The 27,199-nt window shown below is 51.3% G+C and overlaps 1 protein-coding gene across 4 annotated transcripts in view; it reads right to left on the reverse strand.

Moving 5' to 3' along the window:
• The window catches only part of PTPRN2 (protein tyrosine phosphatase receptor type N2), an 834,764-nt gene that overhangs the window by 638,853 nt on the left and 168,712 nt on the right, over positions 1–27,199 (reverse strand). For 3 of the 4 annotated variants that reach the window (XM_053609611.1, XM_053609607.1, XM_053609610.1), the window contains exon 3: positions 2,246–2,359. The exons of the other annotated variant lie outside the window; for it this stretch is intronic. In XM_053609611.1, coding sequence (XP_053465586.1) covers positions 2,246–2,359 — 114 coding nt within the window. The remainder of the gene's footprint in view (positions 1–2,245; positions 2,360–27,199) is intronic. 4 annotated transcript variants of the gene reach the window in all.

Consider the following 27,199-nt stretch of genomic DNA (forward strand, 5'->3'; position numbering starts at 1 on the left):
CGGCCAGGTCCCTGACGTGGCCGTGCAGACCCAGGGTCCTTTGAGTGAAGGAGAAAGAGTTCGCCTAAAGACAGGACCCTGCTACCCAGGCCAGAAATGTGCCCCGCTGGCCTCTTGGCCTCTCGCTGAGGGACCTGAGACCCCCGCAGGGTGACTGTGATGGGAAGAGCACAAGCAGGCCTTTCACCAGACTTGCTTCTGAATAGGACTGTTGATGCCAGCAGACCCCGAGGTCGCTGTGGCCACCGGTCAGAGGAGACGACCACAGAGCTCAGGGAGTCTGAGCCTGGGGCCAATGCACAGTGGGTCCCCAGCCCATCTTGTGGTCATTTCCCCACAATGAGTGGCCAGCAGAGTCCCCACACTAGGCCCCTGACTGTGGAGTCAGGCTGTGATGGTGGGAAAGGCCATGTGAGGCCCCAGAACCCCCACCACCCAGGAAAAGTCACACAGGCAGCATCACACCTGCAGGGACAGCAGAAATTAGTGCCACAGCAAGGAGCTGGAGATAGGGCTGTGACCCCTACCACACTCCCACTCAGCTTTCCAACTTGTCCTGTCCAGAAGGCAGGCAGACAGTGGAGATTGAAGATCAAGGGGTGATTGTTAAACTCATCCAGGCAGTGACTCCAAATGCAACTTCCATCCCAGAACAAGTTAACACACCCTCAGCACCCAGTTTGCAGCTACGATTAATTTGGCAAATGCTTTTGTCCCTGTTTCAGTGTAAGGATCAGCAGGATCAGTTGCTTTTACCCGGCATGGCCAGCAATGTGCCCTCTTCCTGTGTCAGGGGCCCTCCACCCTCCATCCCAACATTATCTGGTCAACCTCATAACAGCACCAGCAGAGAGGAGACAGCAGTGCCTGCTGGGCACAGGGAAGTCCCCAGAAGGGTGCACACTCTGACTCTGATCAGCTTCTGACATGCAGGCTGTTCCTCCCACGTCAGGACACATGGTCATGAAGCAGGCTGCATGGGGTGGGGGGGGTGACACCATCACATCACCCTAGTGACCACGAGGAATAGAGGTCTCAGTTCCAGAAGGAACAACGCTGCCGCCAGTAAACAGTGGCACCACTGGCCTAGAAGTTAGGGTACCAATGACCACTCTGGCTTCCTCGAGCTATAAGTGTACAGGCAAAGGGGGGAGTGCAGGGCTGGCAGGTGAGACCCTGACCATCAAAGCAGGCAGAGCCACTGCCACACAGCAGCAGTCAGGAGAGTGGCACCTCTCAGTGCCCCTGCATCTCAGAAGAAACCACGAGAAACCAACTCTCTCAGGGCAGCCAGTGGCCAAGAACAGGTGGGAAGGAAGGCCTGTGCCACCTGCCAGCAGGGGGCTGTGAGCAGCCAGGTTCCTCACCGAGGGCAGAGGGAGTGAGGGATGCGTTGCAAAGGAGGCAGCTATCAACATGCAGAAACACAGACTGGCAGGTCGTGGTACCCGACACCAGTGCGCTATGCAGCTCTGCTCTGCCACTTACTCAGCCCCTCACCATCTAAGATAAGCTGTGTCGCTGTCCTTGCGTTAATGTGTGAAAAGCTTTGTAATATTTACACAGTTAACTTCATGTCTCACAACTAAAGTTTCCGAGTATCAAAAACAGTGTGTGCACCTGGGAGGAGGGTGAAAGAAAGTCTCTTCCTGTCTTTGGGGAAAGTGCTGCAGGACCCCTTCACCCCAAGGCCAGGGTCACGAGGACAGACCTGGGCCCCACCCTCACCCTACTTTACAGCCATGTTCCCCACTGGCCACTCGGGACCTCAGCCCTGCACGGGGTCACAGACGGCCCCGTCTGTGGGGCAGGTGACTGGACAGATGCGGCTGGGCCTGGTGACGCAGTTTCTCCCTCCATATTACAGTCATATACATGACACAGTTATACTACATATAATACAAATTATGTATATAATTAATGATCTATAATTTAAAAATTATGATACTGTTTAAAATTACCTTCTTAGCCCCCCTGGGACACAGGTAACATAAAAACTGCCAAAGACGACAGGTAGATGGACCAATACTCTAGGGACAGACAGATACCTGGTCCGGTGAGGCCAAAGTGAGCCACGACCCTGGCCACCCACACCAAGACAGCCTTTGCCACACGACCTGGAGGGCCAGCTGGCTGTACCCACAACAGTGGGGACCCTGCCCTGGCCCCAGCCTGCTGCCCCACCACACTGGCCAGCCCAGCTCAGCCCACCCCGACCCCTGGCCCAGAGCGGGAGCTGCCCCACCTGTTTGGGAGAGCTTCTGCCAGGTGATACTCAGGTGCTGCAGAGCCTCAGGGGACAATTCATAGCTGTGTAAGTCTGTTGCTGGAAACTTCTGGCACCTTCCAAACATGCCATCTGTGAGAAGAGGAACGCAGAGGAGACAGACATGACACTCTGTTTTCAGAGAGCAAAAAGTATCACACATCCCCCTGCAACGTGGAATAACGGCTGCTGTGACACTCTGGAACATGGCCTTAGAGGACTCCGAGCACTTGGAAACAACCGGGCCCCATGGAAAACACAACTGTGAAGGTAGAGAGAAAAGGACCCCAATCCCATGGGGTTTGAAGTCTTTCCTTCCAGTTTTCTGGGCCTGCTCAGTCCCCCTCCAGCCTTTCCATAATTTCGCATTTTTGATGTGAAACTTGCTTCTGACCACTTAGTGACAAACATTGAGGCCTGTGTTTCCAGGTGAAAAAAAGAACACCCAGGAAATATAAATATTAATCTGCAGAAGCCGTGAGCACTTGAGGTGCCTTCCACGGCTGCGGCTGCATGGGAGGCCAGGCTGGAGGGTGGGGGGCCTCACGAGGAGGCCTTAGTGCAGACTAATTTATTTAGCTCTATTCCTTTCCTCTGAAATGACAGACTCTGCTCATCAATATCCTTTGAAACCACACCTTCTAATTAATTTAGGCCCTAATTAGTCTTCACTCCTGAATTGTTCACTTTGAGACAAGCTTCCTGTGGGGCTTCAAACATTCAAATCACCTTCTTTGGACTCACAAAAGACTGATTCTGGGCAGGCTCCACACCCCAGCAGCTGCACTTCTCTCATTGTTCACAAGTTTCGTGTGTGGTTGAAGAAAGCCATTCAAATGCAACAAGTTTAATTAGCAAAAACTCCTTTGCCCAGGGCCGGACCTGGTAATTGCAGTTCTGATGTTAGCACTACCCAGGCAGCCGGGCTATGCAAGCAGCAGAGAATAACTCAAGCACCCCACAGTTTCTGGTTTCCAGGGGCCTCTGTGGAGCCTGAGAACTCAGAAGACAACGCCAGCTGCCTCCCTCCACAGCTCTGTGCACAGCTCCCACATCACAAGGGACAGCTCCCAAGGATGCCCTCCCCCGCCCTCCACTTCGTGCTGGGTGGCCAGATGTGGAGCACAGAGCCCTGTCCTTTGCTTTGTCCGACATGGAGAGCACTGTGTGTGGGGGGAGGGGAAAAGAGAGAAAATAAGGAATTTCTGAAAACACACGTAAGACTTTTACTCTCCTCAAATGCATCAAATAGGCGGCATGTTGGGCTGGCCCACCACCACATTCCACAGGAGAGAAGTCCAAAGCCCTACATCAGGACCACCCACAAGACAACAGAGGACAGAAGTCGTGTTCCTGGACTCCCAGCTGGGCCTCACCAGTGGATACCAGAACTAAGTCAGAGTAGCAGAGCTGTCCCACCCACATGTTAACACCCCCTCAAGGCAGGATAATGGGACAAATGTTTCCTCAGCTGTGTCTGGAGACCAGAAACTGTGTCTGGTTCCTCTGTACCTTGGAGGATGCTCCTCCCCAGGTGCTGGCCCCAGATGATGCCCTCAGGTGATACTCCCCAGGTGATGCTCCCTAGGTAATGCCACCCAGGTGATGTTCTCAGGTGATGCTCCCCAGGTGATGTCCTCAGGTGATGTTCTCCAGGTGATACCCCAAGGTGATGTCCTCAGGTGATGTTCTCCAGGTGATGTTCTCAGGTGATACCCCCAGGTGATGTCCTCAGGTGATGCTCCCCAGGTAATGTCCTCAGGTGATGCTCCCCAGGTGATGTTCTCCAGGTGATACCCCAAGGTGATGTTCTCAGGTGATGCTTCCCAGGTGATGCTCCTCAGGTGATGTTCTCCAGGTGATACCCCAAGGTGATGTTCTCAGGTGATGGTGCCCAGGTGATGTCCTCAGGTGATGTTCTCAGGTGATGCTCCCCAGGTGATGCTCTCCAGGTGATGTCCTCAGGTGATGCTCTCCAGGTGATGTCCTCAGGTGATGTTCTCCAGGTGATGTCTGGAGGTGATGTTCTCCAGGTGATGTCTGGAGGTGATGTTCTCCAGGTGATGCTCCCAGGTGATGCTTCCCATTGAATGTGGCTTGGGAGGCTAATTCACCTTCCTAAGGACTAGGGACACCATTTTCATAAAGAAAAAGGATCAAAGATAATTCCTACTGGTTTTAGAAATTTCCAAGTAAATTATTTCTTTTCCAAAGTGTAACAGCATCATTCTTTAAATGTGGCTTGCTATATACAACATTGTAAATATTATATATTTTCTGAATATTTATATAAACGTATATTTAGAATATATATAATACTTTTTGTGCTTTTATATTTAGTTTTAGCTAATTATTTTAACTATTTGAAAGCTGAAATAATCATTGATTCTCTCTGCCCTAGATTATACTCAGGCCTATACAGACAGACACTGTCCCCAGTACATTTTTAATAGACTTACTTTCTTATAGCAGGCTAGATTTGTAGAAAAACTGAGAAGCAAATACAGAGATTTCCCATGTACCCTAACACACAACTCCCACATCAGCATCTCCCAAGGAGGGGCACAACTGCTACAGTTGGTGAACTCACACTGCCATAATATTGCACTCAGAGGGCCCGATCACACCAGGGCTTCCTCCTGGGGCTCCACATTCTACCCATTTGCTGATGCAAAACAGTGAGTTCCCACGTGCCCGCTCTCCCCTGCCCTGACCCTGGACTGTCCACAGACCCGCCTTTCCCAGAGTGTCCATGCTGCACCTGTTCCCCTCCCCTGCCTTAACCCTGGACTGCCCACAGGCCCACCCTTCCCACAGTGCCTGTAGCTGGAGCCGACAGTGCACAGCTTCACAGACTGGCTTCTTTCACTTGACAAGGTGCATGGTGCTCCTTCCATAGCCTGAGTGCTCTCTTCTTTCTGACACTAACACCCCATGTCCCACTGTCTAGCCGCTCAGTGCACTCACCCACTCTTCCTCCAAAACATATTCCAATCTCAGTTGCTTCCAGGTTTGGGTGACTGCGAATGAGCTGTTATAAATGTCCACACGCAGGTTTTATGCAGATAAAAGTTTTCAGCTCTTTGGGGTCAAAACCAACAAATGCGGTTACTGGATCATATGGTAAGAGCATATTCACTTTCAAGAAATCGCCAAACAGTGTTCACAGCATGGACGCCAGGTTCAGTCCCTCTGGCTGGAGTGAGGACTCCGTGTGAGGCCCTGGGCTGTCAGTGCTCTGTGTCCAGCCATTTTAATGGGTGTGGTGGCATCTCTTTGTTTTACCTGATGTACTTTCAACAACGAAGTTCACCTTTATCACCTTACTTAAAGGATATCATGATGTAAGTGTCCTTTATTCTAATAAACAATCGGCAATTAGGCTTGCTGGAGGTGATCACAATGAGAAGCAGAGTCAGGAGACCCCCATGGACCACACACATGTTCAGTGCCACACTTTCCAATATATATTTTTTGAGACAGAGTCTTACTTTGTCATCCTCAGTAGAGTGCCATGGTGTCACAGCTCACACCAACCTCAAACTCTTGGGCTCAAGCAATTCTCTTGCCTCAGCCTTCCGAGTAGCTGGGACTACAGGCACCCACCACAATGTCTAGCTATTTTTCTTTTTTTAGAGACAGGGTCTCACTCTAGCTCAGGCTGGCCTGGAACTCCTGAGCTCAGGCAATTCACCCACCTGGGCCCCCCAGAGTGCTAGGATTACAGGCATGAGCCACTCACTGTGCCCAGGAACTCCACACTTTCTAATTTTAAGGGGGCATAGCTGCTGGATTTCCCCAAATATGGATATGTGCTTAGTAGTAAAATAAAAAATTAAAGAAATTCCTAAATATATTTGGTATAATTTAATTTTTTAGAAGTCAGAATTCTGAAACCATTGCGTTCTTTTTCTGGGTCAGCTAGCTGGTAGACAGAACCCCAAAAAAGTTTCTAAGACAATAATAAGGACTGTTAAAAAGACTGGAAAAGGAAATTTACATCAGGAAAGCACTGAGTCTAAATGAGACTCCAGGGCTGCAATATGAAGAGAGGCCAAGCCACAAGGCTGCTGGGGGCAAAGTCTAACAAACCCAGGCTGAAGACAGCCCTAAAAGCAGTCAAGAAGGGACACACATGCCTCTCTTCACAGACTGACAGCTCATTCACCCCAGTGCTGACTGGAACTCCTCCCCCAGTCCCCGCCCCTCCATGGCACCTTCTCAGTCCTGCCTCCGTGTCCCAGGTGCTCACGACAAGACACCCCCTCCCGTCCTGGCCGTATCTGGAGCCTCCTTGTGAACATTCTGCCCCCCTAACCTCTTGTTTGTTTCCCCTACCGCCTGTGGTCCTGTACCCCGTCAACGGACTCCCTCCATCCAACCCTGGACGCATGTAGCCAGCCCCCAGTCCTGTGCATCTGTGTGGCCCTGTAACAAAAGGTGTGGTCACAGCAGCCATAGAGGCTGCCACTGGAAGTATGTGAATCTGACTGTGAAACACTCAGAGCCCAGGCTCCTCTCTTCAAGAACAGATATGATGTGAACGTCCTTGATCCTGACTTCACCACTAGAAACAGTGCTCAACCTAAGAGCATCCCGCAAAATCATGCTGCCTGAGAACCGTGGGAGATAAGAATAGGTTTGTCCGTGAAAACCACAGGCCAATCATATCACCACCAAAGGCACATGAGAATATGTGTGAGTGCTGGGTACAGACACATGTGTGTCCACATGCACAGCCCAGCCCCTGCAGTACTGCTGGACTCGCAGCTTCATGACGTCACCCACTCACCTGATAGACCCACTAAGGCCACTGCACAGAGACCTGAGCCCTTACTCATTCGCAACCAACAGCTAGTCTCCCTGTTCCTTTGCTGGTCTCCTGTTTCTCTGCAGCACTGTGTGCACTCTTGTCCTCTCCTGCCCCAACACTCCCTGCACAGCTGGGAAGCCCCTTCCCACCGACAAGCCAGTCCCGAGCCCTCGCCCCTGGGCCTCTGCCTCACACCCTCCTCCCAGGAAAGGCTCTGCTGTGTCACCCTCAGGGGGGTGGCCAGACACACAGACACACCCACATGCACAGCAGACACTCAGCCACTGACAGTCACTGTGAGGGCCCATAGGCTGCAAACGGGGCAGGCACAGCCTCAGTGAGGGGCACTGACTCCAACAGTCAGGGGCTTCTGGGAAAGTGCACCAGCGGCAAACTTCAATCTCGGGGAATGTAGAGCGACTCACGTGAGGACGGTGGGAATATTCTGTGGACAGCAGGGTCTGGCCCGTCAGCCCAGGCAGGAAGGGGCCTCGCCCAGCGCTGGGCCCAGCACTCCTGGCAGCAGGTACTAATTGAATGTTCACTTTGCGCCACATCTCCCTGGCAAGCTTGGAGATGGCCAGGCCCCCAAGGGGTGAGACCAGAGACCTGGTCAGATGGGGGCCACTGGAAGGGGACACACACACACGCACTCACACGTGCAGCTTGCCCTTCCTCTGCCACCCACAGGGCACTGGACGGCTCCCAGGTAAAGGGGACGTTCTGGGAGACCGCGTGCAGAGTGTGTGTTTTCCAAAGCTGTAGGGAGCACTTCTTGTCACCCAGTTGGGTGATGGCAGCCATCCTCTGACAGCCATGCAGGGGTGGCCTCCCAGATCAGAGCACCCATGGGCCGGGGCCATCTGCCAAGTGGACGTGCTCTGAGCCTCAGTGAGCTCAGTTGAAAGTTGAATAAGGGAGGCTCCCACGTCCCCAGGATCCTGGAATGGCCCCCACTTACTGCACAGAGCAGAAGACTGGACCCTGCTCTGGGCAGCGAGGACCCTGTGGTGCAGAAGAGCGGGCAGCCACCTTGCCGCTAATGCATTCAGAGTAACAACACCAAAGTCATGAGGAGCGAAATCCTTGAGAGAGTTTATTGACCACAATCTAGAACTGAGTGCACAAGTATTTCCATTTGAAAGAGAAAATATTGAGCTTTTTTGCTGGAAACAGCTTGCTCATCTTATTTGTTTGCTGTAACCAGTGCTCTGAGAGGCACTGCCCCCAGGGGCAGGAGTCACTTCCTCTCAGGAACGCGGGCCGTCTCACGGCCCCCTCTGGGTCCTGTGTTTCTCCCCAATTCACTTCTGCCCTGTCTGTGGGGCTGCACAGGTTGCTCTGAGCCTGAATCACACATGTGCACGTGTACAAGCTTTCACACACTCCCCCTGTTCACACACATGTGTGCATGCACACTCACATGAGCACATGCATGCACTGTGCTGTCGCACATGCAAATATCCATAAGGGTGAGCATGCTTCATGCACAGATTCCCACATACATACACACACAAATGTGTGCACAGGCCATGCTTGCACACACTCTCATACAGGAACTCCATGCTAGCAAGACAGCCCCTCACCTCTGCGACCCTCTCACCACCCTCTCCTCAGCTCTGACACAGGCCTTGTCCCTATGTGGATTAAGGAGACATGTGTGGCATTAACTCTCATTTTCCATTTGTCTCAAAGAAAACTGAGATGCTCCTGGACACATTTAATACCACGAGGCTCCCGCAGCAGATTGCAGTAAGCAAGCTGTCTGCTCTCCCCCTCCTAAAACCTATGCCTGGATTTTCTTATTATATGTGCATTTCCCCCACTACCTCTCTAGGGAAACAAATACAACATGATCATCTAATTTAGTGTCTCAAGGTGGGGTGACAACTTGTCCCATCCAGGAGTGGCTGCCACACTTGTCCTGTTCAAATCACCAGTGTAAATAAATGCCTCATGCAGGTGAACATGCAGATGAAGACAGTTAGCTCAGCTGCCTGGAACCCAAAGGCAGAGTTCTCCATGTGTGAGCAAGAGGGAAGAGGCAGAGGAGGAGCCGCAGTGATAGTCTTTGCAGGCGAGAAGGAGCTGAGCTCCATCACTGTGATCAGGCCGCTGAGAGCCGTCTTGTGCCCAGCACGCACGCCCAGGCACAGAGAACCGCAGCACTCCTGGCTCTGTGCAGGCACCAGCCAGTTTCTACCCATAACAGCAGAAAATGGCCTATGACACACATGCAGACTTACAGGATGCCACACACAAGTGCACATGGTTCCTTCAGTCTGAGGCAACAGCAGAGCCTGCCTCAACCAAAGGGTAGCCCCAGAACACGTGGGACACCCTGAGGCACGCCCAGGGCTTTAATGCTGCCCAGCTCTGGGCTGCATGGCCCAGGGACAGCCTGGTCCCTCCCAGTCCAGCCACTGGGCTGTCCATGCATGGCCAGCAGCTCTAAGCCCTCAGAGGAGGGTGGCTGCCTCCCAGAGGCTACATGGGCAAAGCTGGTTCCTCCCCCTCTCCTCCCTGAGCTCCAAACCACAAGGGACCATGGTCACCCCAGGCCAGGACAACAGATCAGCAATGACCCCTAGTGGCCGCCTCAGCAACTCCAGGCTGCTGTCAGGGAGGATGCAGAGCAGCCCTGGGCTGGGCCTGGCTGTGACCTGGGCTCCTGGGGGTGCAGCCTCAGTGGACTGAGCCACGTGAGGACTTTCATCCAGTTTCACCACTCAGAGATCAAGCCACAGAAATGGTCAGGACTCGCCACACTCAAACCACCACACGGAACCCTGGAGTCACACCCAACGCCTTCCACATGCCATCTGAGCCCCCTCACCTTTCACACTCCTTCCCTCAGAAATGGGTCCCAGCCCTCGATTCAGGAAATGCAGTCTCAGTGGTCACATTGAAGCAATGGGACCTCCTATGCCAGGAGCAACTGAGAAGGTCCTCACCCTCCTCAGAGCCGCCACTTACATGGGGTCCACAGTAAGCCGGCGCCACATGACCCATGGGTCACCCTCCACTAGGCCCCTCCCAGGGAGGATGGCCACACATTGCTCATCTTTAGGCTAATCTGGCACCACTGCCCTGGGTTTGGAATGCTGATTGTGCCACCTGGGATTCGGCACCAGGAACTCTGGAGCCGGGCTGAGTCAATGCTCAGAAGTTTGGAGCTGCAGACGGCATGGAAAACCAGAAGAGGTGAGATGCAAACACAGGCTGGACCAGGTGAGACGCAGCTTGGAGGAAAATGCCCAGCGGCCCTGTGCAAGGCACTCACCCAAACTCAGTCCTGGCAGAAACAGCCTTCGAAGTCCCAGACCAGGCTGCCCGGAGGGGACGTCAACACCATGCCAGACGGGCAACTGGTGACAACGGTACCTGGAGCTATGTCTGAAAAGAGGCTCCTGCTTACTAAGAGGCCACAGAAGGTTTGATGAAGCACAGGAACAGGAGGCTTGGGATGGCTTTCTCTGGAAAGGAGGAACGCACACAAGTCTGCTGGCTTTGGGAGCTGCCTGGTGAACAGGGAGGCACCACAGTCCCCAGAGCTCTGATGATACCCCCATCCCAGACAGGGAAATGGAAGTGGGAAGGCAAAATGACAGTTTATGATTGCATAAATGTAAGGGAAACAAAGTGATGCTATGATTTACGAATGCAACGTAGAATCTCCCAAACTAGTTAATTTATACATCACCTCATATCTGAAGTTTACTCTCAGCAGTTCTGAAATGTACAGTTCATGGTCATTTTCTCCATGCAGTGCAGGGAACTCAGACCACTGCCCTGAGAGTGTCCCCACATCCCCGCCCCGTGGCCTCGTCCCCTCTGTGCCGGCGACCGCACGTGAGGGAGGACGTATGGCATTTGTTTTCTGTGCCCGGCATCTTTACTGAGTGTAATAGTCTCCGATTCCAGCCATGTTTTTGAAAACGGTGGAATTTTCTTCTTTTTTAAGGCTGAAGAGTATTCCGTGTATGTATATCACGTTTTCTGTGCTCTGCTGACAGACACAGGTTGACCTCCTGTCTCAGCTACTGTGGACGCTGCCGCTGTGAGCAGAGCAGTGAGGATGGCGCCTCCTTCCTTCTGGGCATAACTGCTGGCTCACGTGGAGCCCTATCTTTAGGCATTGTAGGAACTGCCATACTGTTTTCCACATGTTTTTCTGCACTAATTTACATTCCGCCAGCAGTGTTTAAAGGTTCCTTCTTTTCCACATCCTAACACTTGTCTTTTCAATAACAGCCATTCTGACGTGTGTGAGATGACACCTCAATGCGGGTTTGAATTTGCACTCCTATGATTAGTGACGCTGAGTATCTTCCCATACACCTGCTGCCACCTCATGTCTTCTTTTGAGAAGTGTCTATTCAGGTCCCTTACCCATTTTTAACTAGGCCTTTGATTTCTTGCTACTGAGTTGTTTGAGCTCATGATATATTTTGGATATTAATACCTATCGGATGTGTGGCTTGCAAAAATTTTCCCCCAATCTGTAGGGCACCTATGAACATGGCTAATTGTTTTCATTGGTGTCCAGAAGCTTTTTCGTTCTGTGTAAGTCTCATTTGTCTATTTTTGCTTCTGTTGCTTATGCTTTTGGGGTCAAATCCAAATATTCATTGCCCAGACCAATGTCGTAGTTTTTCTCCTGTTTTCTTCTAGTAGTTTTACAGTTTGGGGTCTTAGATTTAAGTCTTTAATTCAGTCAGAGTTGACCTTTGTCTGTGATATGAGATTGTGGGTGTCCAGTTTCCCACCACTCTTCACCGCCCTTCCCCACCGTGCGTCCTTCCCCACTGTGTGTTCTTCACACCTGTGTTGAAAATCAGCTGACTGTGCGTGTGAAAGTTCATTCCTGGGCTCTCTAGTCTGTTCCACTGGTCAACGTGCCTTGTTTCCCCAGCACCATGCTGTTTGGTGACAACAGTTTTGCAGAATGGTTTGAAATTAGGTCATGTGATGCCTCCAGCTTTGTTCTCTGTGCTGCTGATGATGGTGGGGCTCCTAACCCTAACCCTTCCCTTCATCAAGAAGCTCTTTGTGCTCAATTGTGAGATCATAGTGATAGCCACAGACCTAAAAGGCTACCACATCACATGCTGGTTGTAGCAATGCCAGGTGTCTCCTGCCCTACAAGGTGAGCAGCTCCAGGTTGCCAGCCCCTTTTATGTCCTTGAGCCACACCCCCGGACAACATTTATAATCACTCTCTGCCAGAGTTCTCCGGATGTTCTGTGTCGTCACTGGGTGGTTCCTACAGGTCCCCAGGACGCGGTGGGCGTGGCCAGCTCCTGGGGCCTCTGAGCTCGGAGGTGCAGCCCTTCTCAGATGAGGCTGCAGGAGAAAGTGCACCTAAGCATTCTGTGTCCTCTGAAAGTCCTCACACAGAAGGGTCCCGGGGAGGTGTCAGCTCTGCAGGAAGGACCTTCAAGGCCCTGTGAAAGGAAAACTTTGGCCTGTTCATCTGACCATCACTCAAGAGCAGACGGAGGCGGTGCTGAGGAGTCAGGCTTCCCAGGTTGGCCACATGACAAAAGACACTCAACCTCCCAAAAAGGGGCAGCTCCTTCCCCAGCAAACACACCCCCGAGAGGCAGCGAGCTCAGGTTCACATGAGGAGAGGCAGAGGGCTGGCTCCGGCATCTGGGCTGCCACCCACACCCAGGAACTGCACAGAATCAAGGCATGTGATTTGGAATCCCCAGGCTTGGGGAACAGGCACCAAATAGTGGCGGGGAGTTCAAAACACACCTGCCCCAGCACTTCAGCAACCAGGGCACATGTAGCCTGTGCCAAGCAGGAGCAAGGTGTCCAGAGCTGTGACCCGAAGTGCCCGGGAAACAGGACCCCATCTCACACACCAGCCACTCAGCACAGGCCCCCCAGCACCACACTCACACCTCACCCAGCCGTACACCTCATCCAGCCCCACAGTTCAGATGAGGAAACTGAGCCACAGAGAGCCCAGGTAGCTGGACTTCAGGCAGTCCAGCAACAAAATGTCAACAGCAGGTAAAAATAATGTTTCCAAAGGGAAAATCACTCAGAATATAAACCAATTAATACAATGTTTACCAAAGAGCATGTCTCCACACCCCAACTCATCAGGCCCTGCCATGTGCCCTCGGGGGCCAGCATAGCACTGCCCATGGTCCCTGCAGGGATGTAGGCTGCCCAGGAGCCAGCTCCAGGGCCTATGTCTACCCCATCAAAGAACAGGCTTTTGCCCTTCAGAGGGACAGGCCGGGTGGGACACACTGTCATTCAGATGTCCACCCCTCCTCACAGTGCCTGCCGTGCCGACACCCCCCCAACCCCCCACCCCAGGTCTGCAGGGCCTGTGCGCCTGCCCTGAGTTGGACCCAGAAGTTCAATCCCTGTGCTCCCGGCTGGGCATAGGAATTCAGGTGGAGACAGGACCACATTCACTTCCCCCCGTTGAACACAGGAAGCCACTCGAGCCTACCATTGGAGAAGCAAGTGGCCTCTTAAGCAATGTCAAACATGGCAGGCATTTTATCCCTGGGTTTCTTACTGCATGAAAAATTATCATCTACAAGTGAAATGGCAGAAGGAACCACCTTATCAGTGCCCGGCCCACTCTAGGGGAAGGGTGGGCGGGCAACTCAGCAGAATCTTACACCAACACCTGGCCCACACATAGACACATCCAGGCCAGTCCCATCAGAGACTGTGGAAGAGATCTTCTGCTTGCCATAAATGATTTCTTTTAGTAGGGAGTGATGAATTAGAAAGTGCACATTGCTCCCTGGCCAGGCCAGCTCCCTGGCAGGTGTGCAGGGCACTGGTGCTAACCAAGAGTCAGCTCCACCAACCCTTTTCAGAAACACATTACCGTGGCTGTCGCCTCGTGCAACATTGGTGGGGCCCAGAAGTGGGCCAGGCTGGGCAACTGGCAGCCGATGCGTTGCTGCATTTAAACTTCACGTTGACATCTAGTCCCTGGAGATGCAGTCTGGCCACTGAAGCACTGAGCAGCTGGGAATAGAAGGTTCTGGGCCCAGCGCTTTTCAGACAAGCAAGATTGGGCCAGGCTAGGACTGGTGATCCCGAGTACCAGATTGATTGGCAAACACAAATTGCACCTGAGCCTCAAGGCTCTTAGCCCTTCCCTGGAAAGAAAACACTCTATTAATATTATCAAAATGGCTTCAATCGCTTGGATCTAAATGTTTCAGGTGAGTGCAGTAATAGGTTTTCAAATGAAGCCACTGACCCTTCTGAACCGCAGCAGAATGGTTCCACCTGCCTTTCTACTCACTCCTGAAATATGGCACTGCCTGCCCCAACGGGAGCCCCACCAGGCCCCCTGGCTGCAGATAAGCCACCCCTGGTAGCCAGGCCAGACCCCGGGCCCCACCCAGGGTCTCCTACAGCAAGTCAACAGGTCACACCCTGCGATTATCTGGAATAATCAGGTTTTTACTGAGAGAGAAGGAGGCAGCAGTGTACATTTCACTTGGGCCTTTCACTTTACAGATGAGACGCCTGAGTCCTGAGAGGGTGAGAGGCCTGCAGTGGCCGTGCCACCCCAGGACCGTCTCCTGGGCCCCACACCATGCAACGCTGCAATGCAGACATCATCCTCACTCTCAGTCAGGGAGGACACTCTTAACATCTCACTGTGCTCCTTCAAAGGGGAAAAGACAGAATAAAATTTAAGGTCAATGTCAAAATATAGCAAATAACTCTGGGCTATATAAACGAGTCTTAAAAATAGACTGACCGGACATTACTCACTTGCCAAGCACAATGTCGAAGTTATAGCTGAAAGCTTACTTTAAGCTTATGTAAGATGATATTTGCCAGATTTACCTAAAATTACCTGTTGTCTCCTAAGATATACTAAAGGGCAATGAGAAAACAACAAAGTCACCTGGGGGCTCCAGTTCCAGTGTGGGGGTAGGAGGAAGCTGGCTTCACCCCTCAACTGAAACCAGACACAAGCACACAAGCACAGAGTGCTGAGATGGCCACTAGCAACATGCTGGGACTCAAACTCGAGAACAGATGGTCCCCAGGGCCACAGAAATGTGCACAAGCTCCCAGCAGAGTAAGAGAACCAACTTCCACATCTGCAACACCCCTGCCCCATCACCACAGAAAACGTCCCCCCACTCACAGTTCCTCCACTGAAGAAAGTGAGGTGGAGGTGGACAGCCAGCTACCCCACCACCGTGGTTCCCTGGCAGGAGACCTGCCCCACCTCAACCCATAGGACACATCGGGAGCGCCTGTAGGGAGAAGTACCCCTGGGGACACCAGAGACAGGTGACAGGAGGGAATCCCAGCCCCAGCCCTGGAAACTATGCCCCGGGACTTGGCAGAAGGGGACCCCAAAGCAGAGTGGATACTGCAGCATGTGTGGGAGGAGGTATGTCCCCAGCCAGCCTTCCCACACGGCCTGCACATCCCTGCGGGGCATCCCCCATCCTGCCTGGCAGGGCTTCCACCAGATGCCAAAGCTGAGGGGAAGCTGGGGTTGAGGCACCACCTAGTGCCAAAAGGAGGCAGAGACGTAGCAAGAGAAAAAATCAACAGGTAAATTACAAAGAACGTCTAAGCCAGCGGTTCTCCACCTGTGGGTGTCAACCCACAGGAACTATGTTAAAGGGCCGCAGCATTAGGAAGGTTGAGAACCACTGCTCTAAGCAAACATGTCCAATAAAAACCCAATCGAGCCAGACAGAGAAGAATAGAACAATCAAGTAATCCATCAATGCGAAGGCACAGACATGCATCCACAAAGCAAACGCAAAAAAGGGGAGCAAGACACCCCCAAAGGGACAAATCAAAGAACCAGTGGTGACCCTGTGAGATGGCAACCTGTGAGCACTCGGACCACAGATTCAAAACGGGGTTCTAAGGAAACTCAGCGACCTCCAAGGCAACATAAGAAAGCAGTTCAGAAATTTACTGGAGAAATTTAACAAAGAGATTGAAATAATAAGGAAAAATCAAATAAATCAAATGTACTGAGAAATACATTTGCTGAACTAAAAAATTCAGCAGAGGCTCTTAACAGCAGAATGAATTAAGCGGAGAAAAGAACCAATGAGTTTGAAGACAGGCTATTTTAAATTATATAATGGGGGGGGATTAAAAAGCAGTAAAGATCACCTACAATATAGAAAAAATCACCTCAAGACACCAAATCTAAGAATTATTGGTGTCCAAGGGGGAGTTTATCAAGAGCAAGGGGTAGAAAACTCAAAGATGTAACACTTCCTAGAACTTGAGAAAGATGCAGATACAGGAAGTTCAGAGAACACCAAACAGATGTGTCCCAAATCAGACAACTTCCAGGCATATAATAAACCCTCAAAGGTCAAGGACAAAGAGGGGATCCTAAAATAAGCAGATGGCACATGAAGCAGCTTCAATTCATCTGGCAACTGGCTACTCAACAGAAGCCACACAGGCGAAAAGACACTGTACTTAGGACATTTTCACAGTGTTGAAAGAAAAGAACTGCCATTCAAGAATATTATCTCCAGCAAAACTACCCTTCACATATGAAGGAGAGGTAAAGTCTCCACACAAAACCTGAGAGCATTCACTCCCACCAGACCTGTCTCACAAGAAATTCTAAAAGGAATTCTTCAATCTGAAAGAAAAAAAAAAAAACGGGATGGGGCATTAGCAGGGAGGCTTTTGTCACAGTTCTGCCATCGGCTTGCTGTGCAAACTTGGGCAAATCACTTCATTTTTCTGTACCTCATTTTCCTAGAATGAAACCACTGAATTTGATGTTTTCCAAATCCTTTCTAGTCACAGGCTCTTTATTTGCATGAAGACGGCTAGAACACAGCCTGATGGTCTATAATCCAGCTTTTCTGAACTGTAAGAATTGCCCACCTCATCTCACTCCCGGGCCTTCACCACCAGCTCCAGACAGCTCATGGCCAGTGCTCACTTCCCTCCTCCCAGCAGCCCACTGTGTCATCCACATGTGGCCAGAGAGCTGGGGACACAACTGCAACAGCTGCAGCCCTGTTCTGGCTGCACACCCAGAACTTATGGTGGAGTGGTCTGTGAGGGCTGGTGGGCTGTCCTCTTGAGGATGAGCAGAGTGACCAGCTGCACCCAAAACCCACGTCCAGCACCATCACAGCAGCAGGGATGACTGACCCTCCCAGGAGAAGCAGTGGGCCCCTAAGACAACAGAGAACACAGCTGGCTCACAGGCAGCCCCAAGAGCCTCCGTGTGGGGTCAGGAGGGCTGTTCTTGACACATGATGAGCATAATCCTGTTACCTCTCTGCTCATCTGGAGAGCAAAGCCTTGTTCTAGTCTCCCTGACCCAGCCTCACAGTCCTCACTGGGCTGCAGCAGTCAAGCTCCAAAGCAGATCTTTTTAGTATCCTTATGGAAAATCTCAGGTTTTTTCATACTGAGTTCTCATACACACATAAACAAATGGAAAATGTCTTCCTAGTTCTGCCGCTATGGCATTTAAATAGATGATCAGAACCCTCACAGTTGGGATATAGGACATCTAACATAAAAGACTGCCATTTTTCAACACAAAGACAACACAAAGTGGTCACCACTGTGGAAAAAAAATCCTTCTGGATTCTAAAATATCGAGCATGAGGGTTTTCTTATTTATAAATCCCCTCCCAACCTGTTCTTTTCCTTTTTCCCTCCTGCTTTGGGGAATTCAAAGGCAAATTTAGGGCTCAGTCCCAGCAATTTTGTTGAACTTACTAGGTAATACATTTGCTTCTTTCTCTTTCCTTTCTACATTTTTACTTCAAATTCATAAGTCTCATTGTGGGTCTCTTTGTTGCTTCTTATTTTTTTTGGGGGGGGGAGGAAAGTTGAACATGATCAAAAACAGTCTCAGGTGGGATGGAGCCTGGCACAAGGGCTGTGAGCTGTGCAAGTCAAGACTCCCATGACGTGGGGCGAGGAACCTGCTGCCCGGCTCTGGACGCAGCGGCTCCCACGACACAGTACCCACCACCTATCTCTTGGCTCCCTGCACTCACACAGGGCACAGCCCCAGGCTCTGGCTGCTGTCCAGAGAGTGAGAACCAGGCGGGAAGGAGAAGGCAGAGGCACCCGGGAGCGGGTGTGTCGTGGGGCCCCCTCTCCGTTCCATTTCTGTGCCTCTGTCTCTCCACCTCCCTATCTCTCTCTGTCTCTCCCTGACCTCTTTGTCTCTTTGTTCCTCTGTCTGCATCTATCTCTCTCTGCACCAACAGTCGCCCCCACACTCAAGGCAGCTGCTCCAACAGAGGCCCCACTTCCTAAATGCCCAGGGTGTAACCTTAGCCCAGGAGTCTGGGCAGCACAGTGCAGCCCTCATGCCCACAGCTGGGTAAGGGGGGGTTGGGGGGGCTGGCATCCGGCATGGAACTGCTCCTGCCTCAGACCACCCATGAGGGCAGACCTGAGACTTCTGCCCCACATCACTCCAGGTCTGTTTTTAATCAGGTGGGAGGTGGGTAGGCGGGGATAGGCCCAGGAGCTCTACCACTGCCCATGTAGGTCCACTTGGGGATCTCAAGCCCCCCACTGGGATGTCCATTGTGCATATGACCCAACAGCCAGGGTCATTTGAGACCCCAATTCCTCGCTCCAGACTCAGCCCACATATATCTTGTCCACAGCTTTGGCATATGGCCAGTGAGCATTGTGTTCTAGAACCATTCATCCAGGGCTCCGTCTCCTAATCAGGGCACAGATGGGCCCTCGTCACAGCCCAGATGCCTCAATGCAGGACCCACAGAGATGGTGTTATAAAGTCTCCCGCACAGAGCGGGCTCAGAGCTCTCTGCAGCCACATTCATAGCAGGCCCTGTGTGCAGTGCAGAGGGCAGAAGCCACCCATCTCCACCCACACAGGGACAGCCGACTGCAGTCACCCAAACCATGGAGCACAACTCAGGCTCAGGAGGAAGGACGTTCTGACTCAGGCTCTGGCACAGACGGAACCCTGAGGTCCTTATGCTGAGTGACAAGTGCTAGCCATGGGCAGGCCCTCAGGGTGCCCCCATCTGAGGTCCCCAGAGGTGCCAGGGGCTGGGGAGGTGGGGCGGCATAGTGTTCAATGGGGAAGAGCTCCAGTTTTAAGGAGGCAAGGTCTATTGTGGACGGCAGTGACAGCTGTAAGCAATGTCACTGTACCTGAGGTCACAGAGACGTATGTTTAACAACGGCCAACATGGTAAATATTATATGTAAGTTACCACAGTTCTTTAGGTGGCGATAAAAGTTCACAGAATGACGGAGAACTGGGTGGGAGAGACAAGCCCACTGCACAGCCCAGACCGTGAAGTCGGAGCTGCCAAGTCCAAGCTGACTGTGAGTCAAGGTACGGCCACCCTGACCCACCTTGCCTAACCCCAGCCCACCCAGCCCCCACTCCAGCCCCACCTTGCCTCGCCCCACCCTGCCTTGCCCCGTCCCCACCCAGCCCCTCCCCTGGCCCCACCCCACCCCAGGGCATCAGCCCTGAGAGCTGCCCCAGAGGCCAGATGCCCAGCGTGGCCCAAGTACAGGTGGAAATGCATTGTCCACACAAATTTCATTACAAACAAACAAATCTCGTAGAAAAGAAGATCACTTAAGTTTGAAAATAGCTTGGCTTCCAGTATGAATAGGATCAGATCTCAAAGGGGAAGTCACTTTCTTAGTGGACTTAAAGACAAGATGCCATTTGGTGTCATCTGGCTCACAGCTGCAGGGCCACGGCCAGACACTCAGCTGGGCCACCTGGGCGGACTCTACAGAACCACAAGGGCCTGGCCCCCACCAGAACCAAGTCCTGTCCAGGAACTCACATGGCCATCTACAGACAAATCTCAGCAACACGCTAGGTTGTTTCCTCAAGGACTAAAATATAAATAGTAATTTCTGTAAAACCAACGTGGATCATCTTTAATGACTGTGTTGCAGCCACAGCTACTTAAAACAGGCCCAGCACAGGAGCTGACAAACATTAATGACCAGTAATGCACGCACAGTATTGTAAATGAACCATGATGAAAGCAATTTATTTGAAATTTTAAATATGATTTAAAATGGCAGGCTGTACGAGAGCCCAGAAGCCTAAAAAAAAAAGCACCGGACCTTGCAGCCAGCCTCCCATTCGTGTAGGATGCTGGCAATGGCAGACCTGGCTTTCTACTCTGAAAGCCTTTACATGCAGCAACCTAAGGTGACCCTATCCTCAGACACCCCCCCAAGTGGAAAGGGCAAAGGCACATTTCAGCAGGCTAGTCACAGGTACCGCTTAGCAGAGTGTCCTCAAAGGGGGACATGGACTCCATGTCCCTCTATACCCAGGATGAACCACGGATGCTGTGTCCTTCCACACACAAGATGACCCCACGGATGATGTGTCCATTCATGCCCAGGGTGACCCCATGGACACTGTGTCCCTCCATACCCAGGATGACCCACAGACACCGTGTCCATCCACACTGAGGATGACCCCAGGGACACCATGTCCCTCCTCATCCAGGATGACCCATAGACACCATGTCCCCCCATATCCAGGATGACCCCACAGATTCGTGTCCACCCACACCCTGGCCTCCCCATCAATTGGCTGGAGAAGGGTCATGTGAAACCCGCCTGGCTCCTTCTGCTCAGACCCTCTGCCCTGCCACCAGGACCCTTGCTGTTGGGCTCCATGTGAGCACAGGCTCTGATGTACAGGCTCTGACCACCACATGGAGAAATCAGTTCATGAAACCCTGAAATGGAGCCAGTACTGTCCTAGGACAGGTCCTTGGGGCTCCTAGGCAGGGATAGACCCTGTGTCCCCACAGCAGCACCAGCACCATCAAGGGCCAGGGAAGGTCAGCACCCTGGAGACTGGTGAGCAGAGTCCAGGCCCTCCTGAGCACCCCTCAGTGGTGCCTGGTGCTCACCCAAGGGGATGACACAGCTTTGCCCTCTTCCTGCCTGCCAGTCCTGACGTTGGACTGGGCACTCTTCTAGCTTCACATGTGACACTGAGGCCCTGGCCCCAACTTATGGCTCCAGTCATCCCTTGTTTGTGCTGCTGTCCACCTCCAACCCAGCCCTGTTCCCACAGCCATGTCAGGCCCAGCCCCAGACCAGAGACGCGGAGGTCACAGCCCCTGCTGGCCTCACAGTCTCTCCTGAGCACCTGCCACGTAGCACTTCTCACTCAGCCATGGTGCTGTCTGGGGTAAGGAGCCTCCTTGCCTGCCCACACTGACGTCCCTGTGAATACAGAGTCGGGAGGATGTCACTGTGAATGCAGAGTCTGGACACCATGTTGCCGGCAGGCCTGCCACCAGTTACCTATGAACAGGCCAATAAAGACACCCCTCTCTAGGGGGCTCCCAGCAGCCCCCACACCACAGCACACCCTGCGTGTCGGGAGTGGTCAGGGAGAGGACCTCATGTGCAGGATTCCATCAGCAGCCTTCCCGCTGGGCACCAGGGATAGCAGCTGTGGGCAATGCTCACCTGCCCGCCCAACAGGAGTCAGATGCTTGGGGAGGTGTCTCCCTAAGAGCCACTCAGCTGGAGTCCAAATGTAGAATAAACAAAATGACCAAATAGGAATCGACCTATTGACTCTGAACTAACTTTCCTGACCAGAAAGGCCCCCCGTGGCTGCTCCTGAGGCTGCTTGTGGGTCAAGGTAATGCACACCGTGCACACGCGTGTACTTGCCTCCCTGGTGGGAGGACACCATGCACATGCGTGTACATGCCTCCCTGGGGGACGGACACCATGCACATGTGTGTACATGCCTCCCTGGGGAAGCATGTGCTTCCCACCTGACATAACCTCCAACCCACACTGCACCCCTTTCTTCCCTGGAGATACCTTGAAGTGAGACGGCAGCCCCATCCCGCATTCTAGCCGAGGGCTCCAGGGGGCAAACCAGTGGCTAAGACAACAAAGCTGTTTCTTAACAGCTCCAACTGTCAGGGGGCCACCTGCCAAGAACAAGGCTGAGGCTCTTAGCCTCTGCCCCCACCTTACACTCAGGCAAGTGTGACCAGGAATGTTTCTTTTTCTGGGTTATGATGGTAAATCAATTTTTTAATATCTCCCAAGATTTAAGAATACAAGTGAGACTCGCATGTAAGCTTAATAAAGAAGTTCACACAAAAGCCAGATGGACGCTCACTAAAATGCCCAACTTCACACCAAAGCGCTGGGCTGACCCCCAGGGGTCGCTCTGCCCACCAGCCCCAAATCACCAGATTGAGCTCCCATAGCAGGGCTGGAACCGTGCTCCCCACCATGCTCCAGGCTGTCCCTGTCTCTGCTGCCACACACGGGACACATAGGCCTGGGTGTTGCCCTTCCAGGGACTCAGCTTCCACCAAAATGAGGACAGAATGTCACAATGGAAATGGGCAGCTGAGGGCAACAGGATTTGCTGGGCCAGCACTTCCCTGCACACAGCCCCCCTCACACGCATGCACACAGCACACGCACACAGGCTTGTGCACACATCTTCATCCTAACGTAATGTCAGCTCAGGTGATTTGCTCCAAACTATTCCAATAAACAGCCTTCCCCACTCTGAGACATATTCTGTAAAAACCTTCAATTCAAAAATATTTCCCTCAAGTCAGGACCGAAAACACCTTGACGCCCCACAAACAAGCTGCCTCTCAGACACAGGTGCTGCCCGCTGGGCGTCCAGGTCTGCACGCGGACCTCAGGCTACCTCTGAAAACTGATGCTGTAAGCTTGTTTCAGTCAAGAAGCATGTGATTTCTCCTTTCTCTCTTTCTCCCCCTTCTCTTCTTTTCCCTTGTCTCTCCCCCTCCACTCCTGCAAAGAAATCACACCACATGGACCCCTGACATTTAAAGCTCAGACCCTTCACCTAGAGCAGCACAGAAATGTGTTTGCCCCAGGGACAGTACATGCCCTGCAAAGTGCTTGCATGTAGCTGGAAACCTGGCAATATCGGCATGAACATGGTCATCGTGTTCATGTACACACACACACACGTGTGCACACACGCACATGCACTGCACGTACACACAAAGCATCAGTGGGAGAAGCCGCACCACATTCATAAGCTGCAGTGCCCTGCGCACAAGCCTCCCTGTGCCTGGGAGATAATGAGGAATCACCATGGCAACCAGTGCACGGGCCCCTACCTCTCTCCTGTTCCCTGAATGCAGAGCATGGCTGTGCCCTGTCTACCAAGACACGCGCAGCTCTACGAGATCCCAGTGGTCCTTCCGCCCCTTTACTGGGACTCGTCTCAACCCTTCAGTCTCTTTCTAAAACCAATCGCCATTTACACCCAGGGTTCTTGCTCCTGAATTTTTGCCTTTGCCTCTGGTTTGCAGAGGCCCAAAGCTGATGTCATTCAACTTATTTCTGTTTCCAGGTGTTGCTGAATGGAAATAAGCCTTGAAAATAGCTGAAAACATCACAGTGAAGGCAAAGAGGATTCAAAATAGTGAAGCCATTCCTTTGCAGAGTTCTCATGGGCCTTTCTGCAGTTGGAAGCCCATTGTTGCTGGACAGTTCTGTCCCCTCACATTCAGGATCTGAAAAGGACAGCTTTAGGGGTTTAGGATAAAACCTCAACATCAGAAGAGTTGTAGGTCAGTTACCAAGAAAGGCAGGTTCAGGTGCAATGAGGGGAATCTTTTTGCTCTTGCCCAGGCTGCAGGAAGCCTGCAGACCCCACTTCTTGTCTGTCCACCAGCCCAAAGTCCTGCAGCACATGGCTGGGGCAGAGTCGTCCCCCAACATCGGAGCACAGCTTAGGCAAAGACGCCAAAGGGGACAGTCAGGCCCTGGTCCAGCCAGCACCAACCGTGTGGCCACAAATGATCCCCCAGGTGCTTCATCCCTGTGCTTTCACCTGCAGGAAATGAGCCACACCAGGTAACAAGTTTCTGCCAGCTCAGCCCTGCAGAGCCCAGATGCCCTTGAGCAGAGGTCCTCAAACTTTTTAAACAGGGGGCCAGTTTACTGTCCCTCAGACCGTTAGAGGGCCAGACTATAGTTTAAAAAAAAAAAAAAAACTATGAACAAATTCCTATGCACACTGCACATATCTTATTTTGAAAACAAAACAGGAACAAATGCAATCACACCGCCTCATGTGGCCTACGGGCCGCAGTTGGAAGACCCCTGCCCTTGAGGGTGAGGAAGAGGAGGGCCACCCCCCGCAGCCTCTGAGGGGAGAGACCAGGAACTAAGAAGACTGAGCAGCCAGCTGGGATGACAGAGTCCTCCTCCCACATGCACCTCACCCTCGGATCCACTGTGCCCTCAGCCTGCAGCACCAGCAGCCTCGGCAACTCAGCACAGGTTTTCTGAAGGATGGAACAATTAGTTTGTGACTGAGCCTGGGCCCTTCATCCTTTGGAAACAGCACCACAAAGTATGAGATAAGCTCTTAAAGTTGGGTTTTATATCCAAAGAATGAAGAAAAGGGCCTCTTAAGCACGTTCATGGTGTCAGAATGAGAAAGAATCACTTGGGAGCCCCTCTGGGTGCTCAGAAGTCCCCCACTGAAATGCAGCACTTTGCATGGCGAGTTCCCTTTGAAACGGTCCAATTACATGAACGATTTCTCCAGAATAGTTTTCGACTATGGCAAGTAGTATTGGGAAATGGCTCATCTGATTCCCCTTAACTTGGGACTCTATTCTTTTTACTAGACACTAAATTCCTGAGTCTGACTGTCACTTCTGCAAGTCTCCCAGGGGAGAGAGATTATTAAATTGAGTTAAGAAGTGAATGATATCTGGCCAACGTCAGAAGCTGCAGATGAGCATCATAACCTAAACCTTGCCGGTGAGGTTTCATTATCAAGCCACTCCTTATCTGAGCCTCACAGTTTGTCCCGCAGCTGCATGATGCCAGCAGTATGGGGAGGCACAGCTCACTGGTTCCAGAGGCAGACGCAGGCCTGTGCAGACACCTGCTGGGACAGCGTGCCTGTGGCCACGGCGGCAGCTTCCTGTCTGTGGCACCCTCTGGTGTTGACTTCAAGTAAGTAAATCTTTTTTTTTTGACATTTTTTTTTTTTTTAATTTTTATTGTTAAATCATAGCTGTGTACATTAGTGCAATTAAGGGGTACAATGTGCTGGTTTCATATACAATCTGAAATATTCTCATCAAACTGTTCAACATAGTTGAAGCTCTTATTTTGTCCCAACTGTCTTGCTAAAAAAAAAAAAAAAAAAGAAAATTCTTGTTCCTACCAGGATCACTCCCTGAGCTAATAATTTCATAATTATTACCAGGTAGCAGTAGCAGAGTTTCTGTACATGGTAAATGTCAGACAACAGCCACCACCTTGCAAAGTTGAATGTGGACCTCTAGGTTCAGCTCATTCTGCCCTGGCGTTAAGTTAAAGACATGACCAGCCTAGGAGCCCAGGAGCCAGCCAGGGCCTACAGTGCCACAGAGGAGCTTCTAGAGACCAGTGCACACAAGAGGCAGGACGTCATCGAGGAAGGGACCGAAGTCAATGCAGGCCCCTCAGGCCATCAGGGACCAGGGCCTGCTGGCCCTTGGCATCTTGCTGTGTTCACACAGCAACCGTAATTTTAGAACAGGAACTCTGCAGCACAAGGCTGTGTTAGGAAAGCCTCATACCTGATCGTGTCCTAGGAACAGCTATGTTATGATCCACAGTGTCCACAAATAAATCACCAACACACAGGTGGGGGCCAGGTGGTGACAGGAGGACCCCCCCCCAATAAGTACTCCAGCCACACACAGATCAGCCTGGACAGAAAAGGGGGCTTCTCTCCATTATCTGGTAGAGAAAGCAAAGGTCAGAGTTTAAGATAAGGAAGCCTTTCTAAAAGGAAATCAAAGGAAAAGATTAATTTGCTTTCACAAGGATTTAAACTTTAAATATAAGAATTTAATGGACAAATGAGACAAATATTTATAATAATTTTACCAATAAAATTTATGAAAGAAAAAATAAACTTACTTAGCATAAGGAACAAAAACCAAAATAAGACTGCATATTTTTTCCAATAAAAATTCCTTAATAATGAAACTCCCCAGGGACATACTTGAGATGCGTGAGCACGGCACACTCGTGCTGAGAGGGAGGGACACAGCTCTCTGAAGGAAAACCTGGCAACTCTCAGAAACATGTCAAGTAAGTGACCCTGATATTTCACTTCCAGGGATTTGTTCTAAGAAAATAATATGTATGCAAAAGACTATCTGCAAAGATGGGCTTATTTATTTAAATGGCAAGACAAAAAAACAAAGGAATTTCCTACAATAGATAAATAATTAAATAACATAACAATGGAATATTATGTGGATTCTAGAGAACATTATCTTTAAAATAGGTAACATGAAATGCTTATGATACATTTACTGAAAAAAGAAGTATAAAACCGCATATGGAAGGCACCTAAAAAATGTGTATACCTTTTAAGAAAGAAAAAAGACTGTTAGAATTATAACACTTGAGTTGTTTGACTTCTGCCATTACAAGAGATTCAATATACCACATACAAGATGACAAACATTATCAGTGGATGTATACTGCGTATTATAGTTGTAATATAGTTTTTTCTATTCTTAAAAGGTGTATACATTTTCTGGCACCCACTGTATGTACAACTTTCTAAAAGACAGACACAGATGAGTTATAAATCACGGGAATTTGCTTACTCGACATCAGCAGCGGACTGGCCGCCCTCGGCACCACCTTGGGTGAGAACAACCCCTGTCTGCCACCCCTTGCACAGATGCAAGAGGCCCACACGCCCAGCTTGGCACCTCAGGCCCGAGTCCCGTGTGCCCCATCCACCAACCACCCACTTGGTCAGCTTCCTGCACACCTCCCTTTTGATTTTTATTCTGTTTTTTAGACAGCTTGAGTTATTTGTAAGTGCAGAAAAAATTATTAAGTAACAAACCAAAAGGAAGGGGCCGGGCCCCAAGCAGAGCTCCAGGGGACACCCCCACCCCAAGCACTCTGGGTCCTAAGCAGAGCTCCAGGGGTCCCCACTCCCTGAGCACCCCGGGCCCCAAGCAGAGCTCAAGGGGTCTCCCTCCCTAAGCATTCTGGGCCTCAAGCAGAGCTCAAGGGGTCCCCCCTCCCCAAGTACCCTGGGCCCTAAG

Source organism: Nycticebus coucang, chromosome 11 (assembly GCF_027406575.1).
Source record: "Nycticebus coucang isolate mNycCou1 chromosome 11, mNycCou1.pri, whole genome shotgun sequence".
Classification (NCBI taxonomy): Eukaryota; Metazoa; Chordata; class Mammalia; order Primates; family Lorisidae; genus Nycticebus; species Nycticebus coucang.